At 50.7% G+C, this 16,869-nt stretch overlaps 1 protein-coding gene across 3 annotated transcripts in view; it reads right to left on the bottom strand.

Moving 5' to 3' along the window:
- LOC102941038 (argonaute RISC catalytic component 1) overlaps window positions 1-16,869 on the bottom strand; it is a 46,502-nt gene that overhangs the window by 17,152 nt on the left and 12,481 nt on the right. Inside the window, exons 1-11 of one of the 3 annotated variants that reach the window (XM_037881785.2) lie at window positions 11,331-11,466; window positions 10,462-10,884; window positions 9,863-9,983; window positions 8,900-9,081; window positions 7,755-7,891; window positions 6,561-6,695; window positions 6,004-6,091; window positions 3,895-4,042; window positions 2,945-3,064; window positions 1,642-1,764; window positions 509-642 (exon numbers count right to left, since the gene is read on the bottom strand). In XM_037881785.2, the coding sequence (XP_037737713.1) occupies window positions 509-642; window positions 1,642-1,764; window positions 2,945-3,064; window positions 3,895-4,042; window positions 6,004-6,091; window positions 6,561-6,695; window positions 7,755-7,891; window positions 8,900-9,081; window positions 9,863-9,967 (1,172 nt within the window). In that variant the 5' untranslated portion in view covers window positions 9,968-9,983; window positions 10,462-10,884; window positions 11,331-11,466. Of the gene's footprint in view, window positions 1-508; window positions 643-1,641; window positions 1,765-2,944; window positions 3,065-3,894; window positions 4,043-6,003; window positions 6,092-6,560; window positions 6,696-7,754; window positions 7,892-8,899; window positions 9,082-9,862; window positions 9,984-10,461; window positions 10,885-11,325; window positions 11,515-16,869 lie in introns of those variants that run through there. The other 2 variants (XM_037881782.2, XM_037881784.2) reach the window with 2 other exon arrangements.

A 16,869-nucleotide genomic window follows, 5' to 3' on the forward strand; every position in this document is an offset into this window, starting at 1 on the left:
GGGTTGAACGCCCTTAAGAGCAGTAAGGAAAGTTCTCTGCCTTTTAAATTTAAGTTTGCTTCTCCCATTTGAAGAGAAAGCCAGAAGCAGCCACCTTAGCCTCTTACTCTGTAGGGCACAGAGCAGACAAACCATGTTTAGTGTTTATGCGTGGGTGGAGACAGCAGAGGGAGCTCCTGGGAACCAGAATCAGAGTCTGAGATGTGGGAGGGTGCAGATCTAATAAAGGAAACCAAGACTCTATATTAAATTCCAGCGTAAATCTGAAATGGGGGAAATAAACTCATGTTTGCCAGACAGAGGGTGACAAAATCATCGTACATTTCCGGGCCTCTGAGGGGGTGTCAGTGGAGAACAACATTACATTTAAAAGAGCTTCCAGCTCTTTACACAAAGCTGCCGTTTAAAAAAGCCAAGCAGATGTTTCAGTACGGGGCACTCAGATGCCAGACTCATCTCAGCCCTTGCTCTTCCTCCAGCCCCCACTGCAGGCTGCCCAGTTCCTTACTTCAGCACCTCCTCTCGACACTGCTTCTGGGGGGCAAAGCAGGCAATAGCCCAGACTTTGATCTCGATCCCGTTGTAGAACTGCTTCCCCCGCATGTCCCACACACCCTGGTTGGGAGTGGCGATTGCTCGGTTCTGCAAGGCAAGCAATCGGACAGAGGTCACCCCCACAGAGTCCAACCTGCCCGGCAATTTCCCTGCTAAAAGCCCCTTTTTACATGGGAGATCAAACTGGGGAAGAGAGCAAGGTCATCTGGAGCGTAATGGAAGGTGCTCCCAGATCCCACAGCTGCGAGGGCCAGGAACATACCTGGATAAAATGATCCATGCAATCATGTTGCAACGATCGTTTCTCCACTCCCACCCCACTACATTCCTTGGATGCAGGACAACAATCTAACTGCAGAAATCCCTCAGACCCCCCACCCCCCTTCACAGGTTTTGGGGTTTAAACGTGCTGCTCAGGGGCTTGGTATTGCTACACAGAATCTTCCCTCTTCAGATGACTGGTTCTAACCCAACCTGGGCTGGTCATGATCCAGAGCTGTCCCATCTGACTGCTGAGTGGCCCCATGTGATATGGCTTTGGTGGTCTCAGTATTGGCTCCAGTGGCCCACATGAAATGGGTTTGGGAGACCCACTGGGCACAAAAATAAATGTCAGATTTGAACCAAGATCTGCAGAGGTGAAAGGCCAAAGAATCCACCCGCTGGGCCACCCAGCCCCACATGCCCCTCCATGCCACTGGGCTCCACCCAGCCCTGATTAAAGCAGCATTAATGCCCAGTTAGGGAAATACTCTATTCCAAAAGAAGTTAATAGAAAAGAAAACTGCAGACCCAATCTGCACCTCTTAAAAGTCCCCGTTGCAAGAAATTCTCTGTCCTCCCTTAAATAGGGGCCCTCTCTTTAGATGATGTAGGCTGGGACTATCAAAGGGATTTATTACTTAACTCCCCAAGGCTCCTGTGGAAATCCCAGCCTTCAGGCACAAACGGAACATTTGAGTCTGTTCTGTTTTGGGCAGAGAACTGCAGGCTGTTGAACTTCCCAAGCCCCAGATTGCAACGTAATGACTTCGCCTTCGGTATGAAAACAGACAGGTGTCTGAGCAACGACACACTCCGGCTTACCCGGCCTCCATACTGCAAGATTGGCGCTGGAAGGACCCTCCCCGTCACTTCTGTCATGTCATCCTTCACCTTTATCCCAAACTCCTGTATGTACGGATCCAGGTTGTAACTGGCATTCTTCATCTGGGGGAAAGATACCACTTCAGTTCCTTATGCTGCTCGGTAAATGGTGTGGTCTCCTTGGCCAACGTATGGGCAAAGCAGTGGTGGCACGAAACCTGAGCAGTAGCTCAGAGCTGGTTTGCAGCCCTGGGCAATGACCAAACTGACCCATTAAGAGCAGAATGGGCAAAGCAGATGCTGCTAATCAGAGATGCCTGCACTGTGAGGTGCAGGAAGGTGACGACTGCCATCCGGATCTGGGACAGGCTGAAGGGAACAGGAACCATTCTAATTCTCTGTTGTCATCGACATGGCAGGGATTTTAAAACTAAGGGCCAAACTCTGCTCTCAAAACTGCCCCCCCCAGTAGAGCTAACTCTGGGTTTACACCAGAGTTTGTTCCTAAGAATTAAAGCTTCACAGCAGAGATTCAGAGTGTCAAGAAACCCGTATTAAGTGTACCAGTAGAAAAATCAAACATCTCTGGCTTCTGGAGCCCAGAAACCTATGTTAGAGTAACGTACTAACCACCAACCCCTCACCACCAGCCATCTGGGCAAAGAGGAGTCTCCGGTCTCCTAGTGCTCCCTGATTTTCCCCAAGAGCTTCCCCAGGCAGCTGCACAGCATTAGGGCAGCCGGATGAGTGCCATGAGTAGCATGTCCCCTGAAGGGCTGGCGAGAAGTTTTCCTAGTGGTAACGGGATCCAGTAGGACCTTCTAATGATCCCTGCCCCATGGGTTCTCAGGGGTCAGGTTTATTTCTCTAGTCTTTGATTCTAGTTTTCGCTCTAGCTCTTTGGGTTGGGATTCCGCCAATAGCAAGGTTCCTGCACTGTGCCCGTCAAGTTTGCATGGCCACAGAGGGAGCTGACTTTATTTGTGAGAGTTTTTATTTGTATATAAATACATAGGCTTATGAAAGGGGACTTCTAGTACCGTACGGCATTAGACTAATCAGATCATTATCCCCACTACGCTCTCCTGAATGGCTCATAGCACTCCCCAGTAACAGCAGAATGGCCGATTGCATGCGCCATACAAGCGAGTGAAGCATGACTTACTACAGCAGTTCTGCCACTCATATACTACGTGACAGTCAGCTGCCATGCGGCTCAGAGTCCCGCATGGTTCTTGGGGAGGATGCTCCTCTTTCCCCCCCCAAAACCTCCTCCCAGAGGACAGGGACAAGTGCCACATACCAGTCGACTGATTTCCTCTTGTCTATCCGGGGCAGATCTCGCCGTTGCTTTTATCATGGTTGACGTCTGATTGTCCGTTAGCTTCTTGATGCACCGCTGGCCTGCCACAATGTTACATACCTACAGGGCAGGGCAGAGAGCGGGAGGCAGCAGCCAGAAGCATGTTAGAAGACCACATGGTTAGCTGCCTTGAGCACCTGTAACCTACCCGTTCTATGTGGTGCTCTGGCCCCCTCTAGTGGTATCTGGGCCACAGACAGAAGTTGATGAGCCTGTCACAGCCCTACATGGAACAGAGCCACTGAGATCAGAGGTGCTGGGTTCAATCCCTACAGCCAGCAGGGGTGCTCAGAGTTCCTGCACCAGGAGACTTTGCTGGGAGGAGCTATATCAGTAACATTGCTCTGCTGAGGTACTCTGCAGTCCTTGCTTCCTGGAAGCAGCTCCCTTTAGACCCAGTCGGGGGGCTCCCCTTAGCCTCAGCCCCTCCTGCTCTCTCTCCCTGCGGTGCACAGCGGTTTACTGTCCAGAGGGCTGTAATGCTCTGGTCTAATGTTGGTGGTTAGGCTTGGCATGCGGGTGCTGGTGACACACAGGAGGTCAGACTAGATCTGGTGGTCTTCTCTGGCCACACATTCTAGGACATGGGCCAGGTTCTTTTGCTTCTTTGACATTCACTCCCTGCTCACTGTGCATCTCTGCAAGCCAGCCAGCGCACCGAGGGGTTGGTACCTTCACTTCCAGGTGACCAGTTCAAGTCCAGCCCAGGTTGGACTAAGGGGGAAGGATGGCAGATTGACGAGCACATTGCAGTCTCCCCACCCCTCCCAAACAACAGTCACATGGAACTGGTCTCCCTGCGGGCAGCCTCAGCAGAGGCCAAGGAGCAAGCAGGCTGGGAGAACACTTTAGGCCTTGGCAGCCCCGTTTAGTAGTGACTTGGAACTCACCTCCAAGGGCAGATATGTGTGCTTCTGTTCCTGGCCGACCTGCAGACACGGCAGGTGGGGGTATTTCAGCTGCAGGTTGTATTTCTGCTTGAAGTACTGAGCCACTGTACACTCCACTGTCTGGCCACTTTCCAGCTGCAGGGGGAACCTGGCAGATGAGGGGGATGCTCAGGATGCATCTACTTAAACAAGAAATCCTACACACTTCCCAAACCAGAGCACACACTCTTCTGCTTGGTGTGAGGGAACAGAGCAGCGTCCAAAGCACCTGCGCATGCAGGGCACACGTACCCCAATTACAAATGAGGGAGAGAGAAAGCATAGTGATGGCTGCACAGCAAGTCTGCACAGGAATATCCTGACCCTTGGGTTGCTCTGAGGTCCACAAATCAAGCACTGATTTCACAAGCTAATCAGGGAAATCATTTTCTTACAGAACACACTGCACATAATATTGCTGGGTACACAAATTGATGGCTACAGGGATTTATATTTGCTCGGTTGCCCTCTGCAGCAGCACAGCTGGGCTCAAGAGGAAAGTCACCAATTTATCCCTTCTTGCAACAGGACAGTGGCTCTTGAAGGGCTAAAGGGGTATGGGGAGGTGTGACACTTCAGAACCAGCGGAGAATTAACTCGTGCTGCTAAGCTGCACAGAATTAAATGATGCTGCCTAACCAATGGCAGGAATCCAGGACACACAAACTCCACCTGCACCAGTCGTTTCGACTCCATAAAGAGCTTCTGGAGAACCCGGAGACACCCCGACATTCTTAATGGGGTCATAATTAGAAAGCCAAACAAGCTACAAATGCCCCTGAGGAGACATCACATTATTTCAGTACTGACTGTGCCCAGGACTTCCTTGGTCAAAATTTCAAATGAGAGTCCCTGGAAGGGGTTTTGGAATTAAGGATACTAAAGGAACAGGGGGAGGCAGACGGGAGCACACAGTGCTGGGGAAGTAAAGCACTCTGAATTGCGCTCTACAGCGGGTGCAGAAGGAACGCATGCAGCAATGCTTGGCCCAGGAGGCAAGTGTCCAGAAAGGGTTTCCCTGAGCTAAAAGGGAGGCACAGGGGAGATCTGCTGGGGAACAAACTCCAACCCCTTCAAGGAGCCACTGCCTGCACTTGGATCTGTTCTTCCCACATATTTACCTTTGATGTTTCCAATTTACTGGTGAGCCCAACAAGTTTCAGAAACAGCCCCATGGCATCAGAACTATAACAAGGGCTGGCCCAAAACTGCTAATTATTTTTCAGAGGCAATCGTGAAATAAGTGTTTTTCCCACCAATGTTTTTTAAGTTTTGGTTTTCAAACATCATTCCGGTGAACAGATTTCAGTTTTCAAAAACCACAAAGATCTACCCAAATAAATCAGTTTACATTTTCATCACAAAATGTTTAAACAAAAATATTTTGAGCAGCTCCAGCTACAGTGCAGGGGACACCCTGGAGAAAGTGGCAACCAAAAGGCTGGTACAATTCCCATTTAACACATCACACACAGAGACCTGGACCAGCCACAGCTCATTCACTGCCAATTCCCAATCCACAGCTCCCACACCCGAGGATCTGTAGCAATCCTGGACTTCTGCAAGTGTCTCCTGGTGCATTTTACAGGTTACTGGGGAGTCCTAGAAAGGCTCTTTGAGGAAGGAACTGTCTCTACTTGTGTGCAACCCCCTCGCATGCTTATGGGCGCACACAAATAATTTAAGGGATTAATTTACCTCCTGATTAAACCTTCTGTTCTCCAGTGTCTATTTTTGACCAAGTACAAAGCCGAATTCAAAGAGATGCAAACTGGGCAGGTTGACAGCGAGTTAACTCATGCAGTCTGCTGCATGCCTCCTAACATCATAAGAACCTCCTCTCAGCTCCCACTCCTCCTCTGCATCCTGCTCCTGTCATTTATAGCACGCTACATGCAGCCATGTAAGTCCCTCTGTGCAGCACATCTGCAGAGAACTGAACACCAGAGCTCCCTTTACCGTCACATGCTATAGAGTTTGCCTTTTGTATCTCACTAATGCTACCAGCAGCTGCTAAATAACTAAGAGAATGGCTCAGATTTTTCGAAGGGCATTTCCCCCCCGCCTTACGTCTGGTGACTGGCTGGTCGCCTGGTAACATTACACACTCGGTATTTCCTCTTCATCTGCCCACAGTGGGTCACCTCTACTTTCAAACCTAATGCAAGAGAGAGAGACAGCAAATCTCTGATCAATGTCAGGAACTCCACCAACCATTTCACTGACCAGCTTCCTGTCTACTCCACATGTGCTTTAATTAAATCGTTAACCCTTTGGAGACGTGGCCTATCTACAAACATGCCCTCTGAAGTACGTGTTTGTCTGCCAATGAGGAAGATGCCAGGGTGCTAAGGGTTAAAGAGTGCATGTGCAAAACCCTCATCAATCCTCCCTGTTTTACAGATGGTGGGGGAAGGGTTAAAGTGATTTCCCCAAGTTTGCAAGGCGATTGAGGCAGAGCTGGGATTAGAACCCAGGTCTCCCATGTTCCAGGTCAGAGTCTTCACCATAAGGCCATAGTAGGCAGAAAGTTGCTCTGTACCCTGGGATCTCAACACTCTCCCATCCACCCACAGGACATGAGACACTGCACAAGCCCTTGCCGCCAGAGTGCCCCATCTCTTTACCTTTGATCTCCTTGGTGAAGCGCACCCTCTGCGAGTCCGTCAGGGGCTTTGGCTGCTCGTCGATGTTCCGGATATCCAGCACTTCGCACATGAACTCAATCACGGGCTGGGCTTTGTAGAAGGCAGTCGCCGACACTGCAGGGAAGGAGAGTGCGAGACGTGGAGATCTTTCCCTCTCTCTTTCAAGAGTACTAGGCACTCCCTGACAGCAGGCGACATCTTGGGCCCTGCCCTAAGTCAACACTGGGTCATCACAACCTAGCACACGTTTCCCCCATGCTGCTGTGGTCAGTCTAGTGTCTATCATCCCAAGCAAATGGGCTTCCAGAGTTGCCCCGGGGAGACAATTTGACAGCCTAACAAATCTCCTAGTGACCTACCTGAGAGTAGGACCAGACCCTCCACCTCCTTGCGCCACCCTACCCAGCCCTGCATCCACTGGACAAAGCACAGAGTTGTGGGGAGACATCACTTCTAATGAGAAGGGCAGCGCCAGTCAGGAGTGGGGCCCCACTGTGCTAGGCAGTGTCTGAACACCCACAAACCCACCCCTTGTCCCAAAGGGACAGTCAAAAGATTTGGCCTCTTCTAGTGCAGATCCTCGGCACTGGTTGCAGTACGAAGTGAAGCGTCAGACAGGAAGCTGCATTTAGCATCCTCCTGGCCCTCACCTAGCTCTGCCCCTATTGAAGTCTCCTGGGAAGCGCCCACCAACTCAACGGGTTCAGTTAGGCCCGCACTGAGCCTTTCTGAAATGCCCACCCTCACGGCACAGTCCTTCCCACTGTAATCAGCAGATATTATGACACCCCTGTAACTAGTGCCTTGGGATACACGTCTCCGTCAGAGTCTCAGAGCCTGCAGACCTGGGTTTGCACTACAGCCCTAAAACCCGCCGTGCAGACGTTGCAGCTCGGCTTGGAGCTCGGGCTCTGAACCCCACCCGGCACCCCGGCTTCAGAGCCCGAGCCGCAACGTCTGCGTGGCTGATTTCAGCGCCATCGTGCAAGCCCCAGGAGCCTGTAGACCCAGGCTCTGAGACTCATTGCCGCTCCCTGCATAGATGCACCCTAAAAATCAATCCCACTTCGGCAGGCAAGCAGTGCTGACGTGCCTGAGCGGGACACGTTGGGGGGTGGGGGGGTGTATGTTAGCAGGTGAAGCTGGAGTCTGCCAGCACTGAAGGTGACTTACCGTCAATATTGAGCATCATCTTCCACATGGCAGGCCTGACCGACTGGTGGAACCCAAACCAAACCTCCCTGCCCCCTCCTAGAGGGTGGTAGTAACCTTCAGGAGGGGAGAAAAAGGAACGGCCCACAGGGGTGTACCTGCAAACCAGGGAAACAAGGCTTATGTTATTCAAAGCAATGTCAGCAACTGACTGTGCGGAAACAGGGACTGCAAGTCAGCCTGCATGCCCACAGGAATGGCTTAAAAACTCTTTCTAACTTAGCCACCTACATCCATGTGGGTGCACCAAACTGAAGTCCCATTACTTGTATCGTGGGAGTACCTAGGAGTCCCAGTTATGTGCCAGGATCCCACTGCGCTAGGCACTGTACCAAGAGAACAAAAAGAATGGTCCCTGCCCCAAATTGATTACGATCTACCTAAGCCACCAAGATTGGGGGCGCTCAGCCCCTCAGAAGATAAGTCAAGCGTGAAGTTAGGTGGCTAAATGCAGACCGCTGAGAAAAGCTAGGCTTTGGATATTCAACTTTGGAAATTCCGGCCTCCCCAAACATCTCTGCCTCCTCATGGGGCTACAGCAAGGGCTAGCTAATGGACGTGCCGTGCCTAGAGAATGAGCACTGCAATGCTGACCCTTAGCATCTGCCCCCATCACTCAGCAGGGGGAAAGCACAAGGATGCAAAACAGTAGACAGTTCTCTTCGAAACGTACCCACCAGACTCCTCAATCCCTCGCGTGCAAGGGCTGTCCTTGCAGCACTGAAGGCAGAGTGACGGCACAGGCCACCAACCCACATGCGAACCCCAACAACCACAGTGAGACTGAAGGATCCCAGCCCACAGGAGACCAGGCTGTGCCCGGGCAGAGAACAGGAGAGACCGAGGTGCACCGGTGCCCAGGGAATTGCATTAATCGCTACCACACACGCGCGCCATTCGCTCGTTTTGCAAGGCAGCAGATGTGTAACTGTTACCCGTGACCTGCCCTGGGAGATCTCAGCTCCTCTTGGCAACACTCCCAATGTCTCTCCAGCACACGCAGTTCCACTCCGATGAACGCTCGATTACGCCAGCTTTCCTCCGGACTCTGCTGCTCCTGCCCCGGACACATCACCCCATCCCAAGCGCCCAGGGGAGCAGATTACCTCATTGAGGCCAGATGTCTCATGGCAACATCTAGTGCCTGGACAGATTCCAGTGGGACGGGGATCTGCCCGCTCACCAGGGCCTCGTGGAGCATCCGCCAGCTCACAATCGCCATCCACTTGATGGAGACCTTAAATATCCTGTCTTTGCCTTCCCCTGGGATCGTTACCTCAAAGTCAACCTGAGGCAGGAGGGGAAGAGAGAGACGTCATTAGAACACTGCTAGCCAGACTGCGGCAACATCTTCCCCCTCCAGCTGCATCACCTCTTTCCACCCACACCTCTTCCCCTTCAGGGCATGGGACTTTCTACCTTGAAAAAAATCGTAGCTAAGAAAAGCAGCACGGTCCAGCAGACACAGCAGGGACCCCGAGTCCTGGGTCCACGTTCCAGCTCTAGCACTGACCAGATGCATGACCTTGGGCAGTTGCTCTTGGCCTCCAATTTCCCCTCCCAGCCTTTGCGGGTCATCTGTTTAGACTATAAGCTCTACAGGGCAGGGATCACCTCCTGTACACAGCCTGATACAGCAGGGCCCCTGACGTGGCTGGTACCTCTAGCCACTAGTCTAGGCAATCTCTAGGAAGCACGCTTGGTTGACACTGCTAGGTAGTAACATAACACAAACCACCACCTCTGTGTCTTAGTCTCCTCATCAGCAAAATGACACAATGACACTTCCCTTGTATCATGAGCAGTCAGCTGCAAATATCTGCTCTGAGCTCACCCACTGGCCCCAGGAACTTAGAGCCCACCCATCCCCACATCTCTACCCATGGGCCGAACTTCTTGGCCACAGGCTTGGGGAACAGGACCCCTCTCCCCATCCCCAAGCTCCTTTCGTTTTGTTTTCTAGACCCAGAACCACGCCCCCATTCAATCCTTCTGCATACTGTGCTCCCAGGAAGCACTGAGCACCCCTGGCTGGGCCACCCCCAGGAGGTTCTGCTCCCCGCTCTCACCCGTTCGTTTCCGATGGGCAGGGCAGTGACGGTGTAGATATTCTTTTTCCCGTCATACACCGGCTTCCGATCTCCAAAGATCTGAGGTTTGAAGTGCTGCACCATGTATTCCACAACCTCCCTACAGAGAACAGGGTGGCAAGAGAAAGGAAGAAGAAAAGGAGAGAAAAGCAAAGCTAACTGGATCATTTATTTGGCTGGTTGACTCCCAGCTTAGCCTCTTGGGACAGAGCAGGTCATATAAAAATTACTGTAACCTGGGCCATCTCCAGATCGGATAGCAGGACCTCAGGCAGGTCAGAAACAATAAGACAACCCTTCAGCCCCCAGCTGAATGGGTGTGCGCCTTGCCCGGTACCTTGAAAAATCAGTGATGGTGTAACAGGGTTACAAGGCACATGGGAATGTGCACCTGTGCACTCGGAGTGGGCGGCAGCCCCGGGGAGCATGCCACAAGGGCAGGGGAGAACGACAAGTGTCTACACAGACACAAGTTGCCAAATGGCCTGGGAACAATAGCAGCATCTGCTCACTGGTCTCCCAAGTTCTGAATTAAATATGCTGCTGGGGTCGGGGGGTGTAGGGGAGCAAGAACTTACACTGGCCCAGGATCTGGGGCTTTCTATTTTTAAGTCTGCATCTGTTGCCAAAATATCCCAGCTGCTCCGAGGGACCGGGGACAGTATTACGGTCCAGTATCTCCTGAGCCATCAGGGCCAGGAACAAATGCTGAGCAGCACAGGAAAGCTGGGACTGTACAGGTCTGCGTGTCAGCTTGTGGGTCAGCCATCTGCGTAGCTAGGAGAATGCCCACATCATTCGGCTCAGGAAGGCTTGGAGCACATTGGACTGAGAGTGTGCTAGCTCCATCCAAGAAGAAATACAGCTGTAGCTGGTATGTTCTCAGTGTCTAGAGCGAGCATGGATGCCATTAGACAGCCGTGCTAGTAGAATTCACTCTGCTGCCCCGGGCAGGCGCAGCACCGCTCCGGAACAAAGCAATCCATGTGTCACAAGCCACACTGCAATTAGAGGGGAGTAAAACAATCACGGTGCAATCTGGAGCGCTTTGCATCATGTTGCACATTCAAACCTGACCCTGTTTTCACACTGAATGGGACAGTGTTTGAAAAATTGGTTCTGCTGGGGAAAGGCGACGTTTCGTGTTCTCACAGCCAGATCACATTATCCACTGAACTTCAGAAAGGCGGCAAAAAGCTACAGGAGATTTTGCAAAGAGGTCCCAGAAGTTTCACATGGTCTTGGGCACAAGCAGGAACAGCAGAAACTTCTCCACATTCTGTTCTACATCCCGGCGTGGGGAGGGAACAGAGATCACAGAAGCTTCACTCTGGTGCATCCCCTGCACCACACACCTCCCGGAAAGGGAACAGCGTTCACGACCGCTGCTTCTGTACAAAGGAACTGAGTCAGGAAAGAGTGCTGAATCCTTTAATACTTGCCTTACCTGTTGACTCTGCGTGGACATTTATCGGGCTTGATATCCACTTCATAGTGATACACGTCAATCTTAGGAATGTCCACTTCAAAATAGTTGGCCAAGAGCTTGATAGGCTTCCCTACGGTTCCTATCCCAGGCCGACGTGGTGCTTGAAATACCTGCTGCAAGGGTGGCAGGTAAGTGCCTGCAGCTAGGGAACAAGAGACATTTGGAAGGTCAGGAGATCTGGGGAGACCACAATAAATAAGCAGCCAGGAACTGCGAAGCTGGAATTCCACAGAGAGCTTTTGGGGACAAGAGCCAGAGAAGCAGCACTCAATAGAGCTTCTAGTTATCAGATGACATGTTTGTTTTTTCTAATGTGTTATTTCTCCTTTGTTTCAGTCTCGCTGCAGTCCTGATGTGGGGCGGAGACGCGACTGCAAATAATTTTTTACAGAAGTTTACTAGGTTACAGCATTGCAAGAGGTGCTTACAACTTCAGAACTAGGATCAGAGCAGCTAGAGATGGAAGAGGCTTCACCTGTTCTCTGCAAGTGCCAAGCCCAGTCAATGTATCAGATTATAACACTGACGTCTTCCCTTCTGTGGTGCCTTTCACCCCATGCATCTGGAGCACCCTGCACACAGGAAAACCGCCCACACAGTAGGCAAATATCCCCGTTTTGCAGATGGGAAAACTGAGGCACCAAGAGGTAGCAACTTGTCCAGGATCACACAAGATGGTGACAGAACTGAGGCTGGAATCCTGGCTCCCAGCCACGTGCCCTGATCACAAGTACACTTGAAACATGAACCGCTGCTCAGACATACAGAGCGGGAACCCAGGGTAGCACTCAGTTAACTTGGGTGCGAGAGGACCGGTTGTGCCCAATGCCTATTTTAAAAAGAGCCTGAAAGCAGCCAGTAATTTTCCCAAGCTGCATACTGATCTTTTCCACGCTGCACAGAAGAAATCATCATTATACACAAGTAGCCAGCACTAGGAACAAAAAGCCCTCCTGGCACTACTTCTGGAAGATGGAACACTCTTCGGTGGTTGGAAGGTCAAGTGCAACCCTGCATTTCTGCCAAGAACCTTCTCTTTCCACAAGCCGCGGCATTGGCGACGAGCTGAGTGTTTGAGGCAGATGGGCATGTGGGATTACGGACATCTGACATTTAGATAAACAACAAAACTGGAAGGGCTGATACTTCACCACCCACCCCATCCTAATTCCCAGCAGGAAATTCTCCTGTTGGAATCTTTCCCTGAACCTCTCCGGTGATCCCATTCCATCAGATGGCACTCGCCGACACAGAAATGTAGAGAAGGCCAAACGCTGGCCTGCCTCTAGGGCATGTCTGCTCAGCTGCACGGAAGTGATGGTAAAGTTAAACATGATCCATGCTGGGCTATGACAAATGGAATGCTTTGTTATAAGGACAGCCCTATAAATAGACTCTGGTCCTGTCAACTCCCAAGCCAGGCACCGCGGCACAGAGGCAAAAGCCTTGATGGTTGTCAGAATGAGATGGAGGGAGACGCTGTTTAGCATACCCTCCAGAAGTGGGCCCCATAAATAAATCCATCTTTGGCATCAGTATAAAGCTAGCAAGGGGCCTGCCTCTGGCAATGACAGAAGCCTGCTAGAGGAGCAGCATGCAAGCTTCAGGCTTTGCATCTGAAAGTTGTGTGGTCTCATGAGTAATTAAGTGGATGGATTAAATAAAAACAATCCCACGAGCTTTCAAGCCGGCCATCTGCACCCTGTTTTGCAGCAGGCGGGCGTCACTGCAAGGGTTGAGGGACCACTGTGACTTCTGCACAAAACAAAGACCCTCTCCCACAGCCTGAAAGCAAACGGAACTTTTATCAGTCGGCCTCAGCACTGAATGCCAGTGCCCCAGAGAGGCGTCTTTATACACTGTCCAGACAAAGAGCAACAGATTTCAGCACCCTGCCACAGCAGAGATACTGCCCCAAGCTACATATGGAGATGGAAGGCATGGCAGGAACAGGTCTTTCAGAGGCGGCCTGAAAACAGAAAGCCAGCTACCATTCACTCCCCGCTCCCACCGGCCCAAACCGTAGTTTGCTTTGCCATGCATGTGGATTATCAAAGGCCTTTGGCTTGTGGGGTGCAGCAAAGGGCTAAGCGTAGTGCTAGCGAGGAGCACCATGACGACAGACCTCTTCACAGAGCAGGCACAGGCCACGGATACGCAAGGTCCCCCCATTACGTCCCATCGTCCCCACCCCCGCGTCAGCGTGCCTGAGTCAGGCTAGAAGAACCCACTGTAGGAGGGAAGATGGTCCCTTCTCCCCCTTAGCTTCGCCACTTACACGGCCACTGAGAGGGATCTATCAGCGGCAACTGTGGTGGGGAATGTGTTTGACTTAGACACTTGCCACACGGGAAGCAGATGGGGACAGGAGCTTGGAGGCCCCTGAATAGATTTATACTTAAACATTAGTAAAGCCTCTCCTTTCCCCAGCTCTCACGTGAAGCCTAGATGCACAAGTGGCTGGATCCAAGTCGGTAAGCTCTGCAGGCCAGGGGCTGTCTCTCCACGTGTGTTTGTAAAGCACCTAGCACAATGGGGATCTTTGGGCACTGCCGTAACAAACACTATTAGCAGAAAGAAAAGGAGAACTAGTGGCACCTTAGAGACTAACCAATTTATTTGAGCATAAGCTTTCGTGAGCTACAGCTCACTTCATGGGATTCATACTTCATCGGATGTTTCCACAGTATGCATCCGGGGAAGTGAGCTGTAGCTCATGAAAGCTTATGCTCAAATAAATTGGTTAGTCTCTAAGGTGCCACTAGTCCTCCTTTTCTTTTTACGAATACAGACTAACACGGCTGCTACTCTGAAACCTGTCACTATTAGCAAAAGTAATAGACTCAGACAACACTATCCTCTCGCCTGACCTCCTGCACGTCGCAGGCCACAGAATCTCAGCCACCCACTCCTGTAATAGACCTGGAACCTCTGGCTGAGTTACTGAAGTCCTCCAATCATGATTTAATAATACCGATAACAACAACTAGAGATAAATACCAGTAATTACCGACAATTGTTCTTCAAGTTTTGAATGGTCAAGAGACATAGATGTTAGAGGATTAAGGGCAAATCCCCAGAGGCAAACCCCTTACCCAGACAAGGAGGGGGAAAAAACTGCAGCAGCGGGAATGCAAAATAGTTACCAGCCACGTTCATTGCTTTGATTCACTCCCACCCCTCACCCAGTAGCCCCAGGTGGAAGATAGAGGATGTTTTATAGCAAAAGAAAAGGAGATTCTCTCTCTCCATGTCAAATGTCGGGGTTTCAGAGCACAGGGCATTGGCAACATTTTACAGGTGAAAAGAGAAAAACTAAAGATGTTTTAGTCCAGGCACGTTCCTCTCTTTAGGTTTTCAAATCACCAGGTTGAATATTTACTTGGGATCAAACGTTTAACCCCTTGCCTGCTCCTGTGAACTGAGTTTGGGGGTGGATTCCCAGCCAGGTCACAGAGAGTTCAGTGTCAGAGTCACAGTGGAGAAAGCCTTATTGGCAATCCCCAGGGTAGCTCCCCACAGCACAACCAGCTATTGTCCCCTCTGAGCAGAGAGGAATCCGACGAGCCCCAATCTCCCAGAACCCTGTCCCCAGCCTGATTTACAAGCAAGAAGCACACACAATGGGGAAGGAACCCCGCTCTGGCAGACAGACACAAGAGGCTGGCCTGTGCTCCGGGGAACAGAAATGAGGCTCATTCTGGGAACTATTATTTAATAGCACCTAACAGCGTGCTGGGCACTTGGCAGGACTCAAAGACAGACTCCAACAAACTCACAGTCTCAAAAGCAACCCCCCTTTGCATTTATTTGCTCAGCATGAACATGTCTAATAATAAAGGCTAAAGCAATTATTCCACAGCCCTTCGCACACCCATGGTATACTGTGTCTATCATTTCGAGCATACCGACTTCCTGCATCAGACACAGAACTTAATCCATCTTGCCTAAGGCTTTACAGAGTCCACTGGGAAACTGGGATTAGAACCCAGGGAATCCCAATTTCAGTTCTTGTATTCAGAACTATGGCTCTCCGCAGCAGGCCTGTAGCGAAGCTGTTCCTTACATAGGTGGGAAGGACAAGCAAATTAGGGTCTCAAGTGACAATGCACAGAAGATAAACACTCCTTAGCAGCTAACAGGAGGGGTGTGGCGGGGCTGTGTTAGGAGAAGGAATTAACCAGATGAGCCGCACTCCCCAGTGAAAAAACCAAGACGTGCAAGTTTACTGTATAATGGATGAAACTACTGGCATAGATTTCCTGGCCATGATACAACATGACTAGCTAGCTCAACCTTCGCAGCTCAGGGGCTACTTACTGTTCAGCTGACACACTCTGATTTTGCTAGTTTTTTTACCTTGAGGTTTCAGAGTAACAGCCGTGTTAGTCTGTATTCGCAAAAAGAAAAGGAGTACTTGTGGCACCTTAGAGACTAACCAATTTATTTGAGCATGAGCTTTCGTGAGCTTGAAGTGAGCTGTAGCTCACGAAAGCTCATGCTCAAATAAACTGGTTAGTCTCTAAGGTGCCACAAGCCCTCCTTTTCTTTTTACCTTGAGGTTTGTATCTTCTCCACTAGACGCTAGGTAAGAACGCAGCCACAAGCAGTAACTCTGCGTGGCGGAAGAAATCACATTTAGGCATATTTTTGCAACAATTACATTCTCATTTATTTGGATGCTGCCAACCTGGTACCTAGTGGAGAAGTTTGAAGGTGGTTTGAAGGTAAAGCACTTTGCCCTATATCTTCCCACGGGTTTCCAGTCACTGCTAGAAAGGAGCTATTTGGGAAAAGCAGGAAATCTCTTATGTAGAGAAATCATTAAAAAGGCAACAGTGGGTATAAAAAGAACCTCCTTCCTACCCCAAAGCCTCTACCAGCCAAAAAAGGAATTTAATAAAAATCTAAAAATAATGCCACCCCTCCCAGACTAAATCCCAGCTCCAAGCAGCATTTTAACCCCATAGAAGAGAAGCACTAGGGACCCCATGAAGTTCACAATGGACTTCACTATTGCTGTTGACTTTACACGGACAGTGCCCAGATACTCTAATGATGGGGAGGCAGTATGAAACCCTAGAAGAAAAGTGTGGTTTCTAAGCTGATGGCATCCCTGGACTCTGGTGCAGTTATAAAATATTACATGAAATAATGTCAACAACAGATATCACCCACCCCCCGCAAGAGGCTGCAGCCACAGATCGTGCCCACTCCTCTCACTGCCTTCCCACTTGGCTAATCTTCACCCAGCAGCCTCAACCCCCTGCTTCCCTATCTGTTTCCTGCAGTCTGGTCACGTTTGTAGCCAGCTGGGCCAGGTGTAAGGGACTGTGTTGCACTGGCTGGTCAGTGCTCTCAACCTGCATGATCCACTGGTGTCTATGTCAACTGGTCACAGAGAGCTGGAGCCGCCGTTCCAATTCCAGATCTGTAGGACATGGTGCTCTTAGCTCCAGTCTCTGCCCCCTACCCCTTCGCTCATATTCACTGACAG

This window comes from Chelonia mydas, chromosome 19 (assembly GCF_015237465.2).
Source record: "Chelonia mydas isolate rCheMyd1 chromosome 19, rCheMyd1.pri.v2, whole genome shotgun sequence".
Taxonomy (NCBI): domain Eukaryota; kingdom Metazoa; phylum Chordata; order Testudines; family Cheloniidae; genus Chelonia; species Chelonia mydas.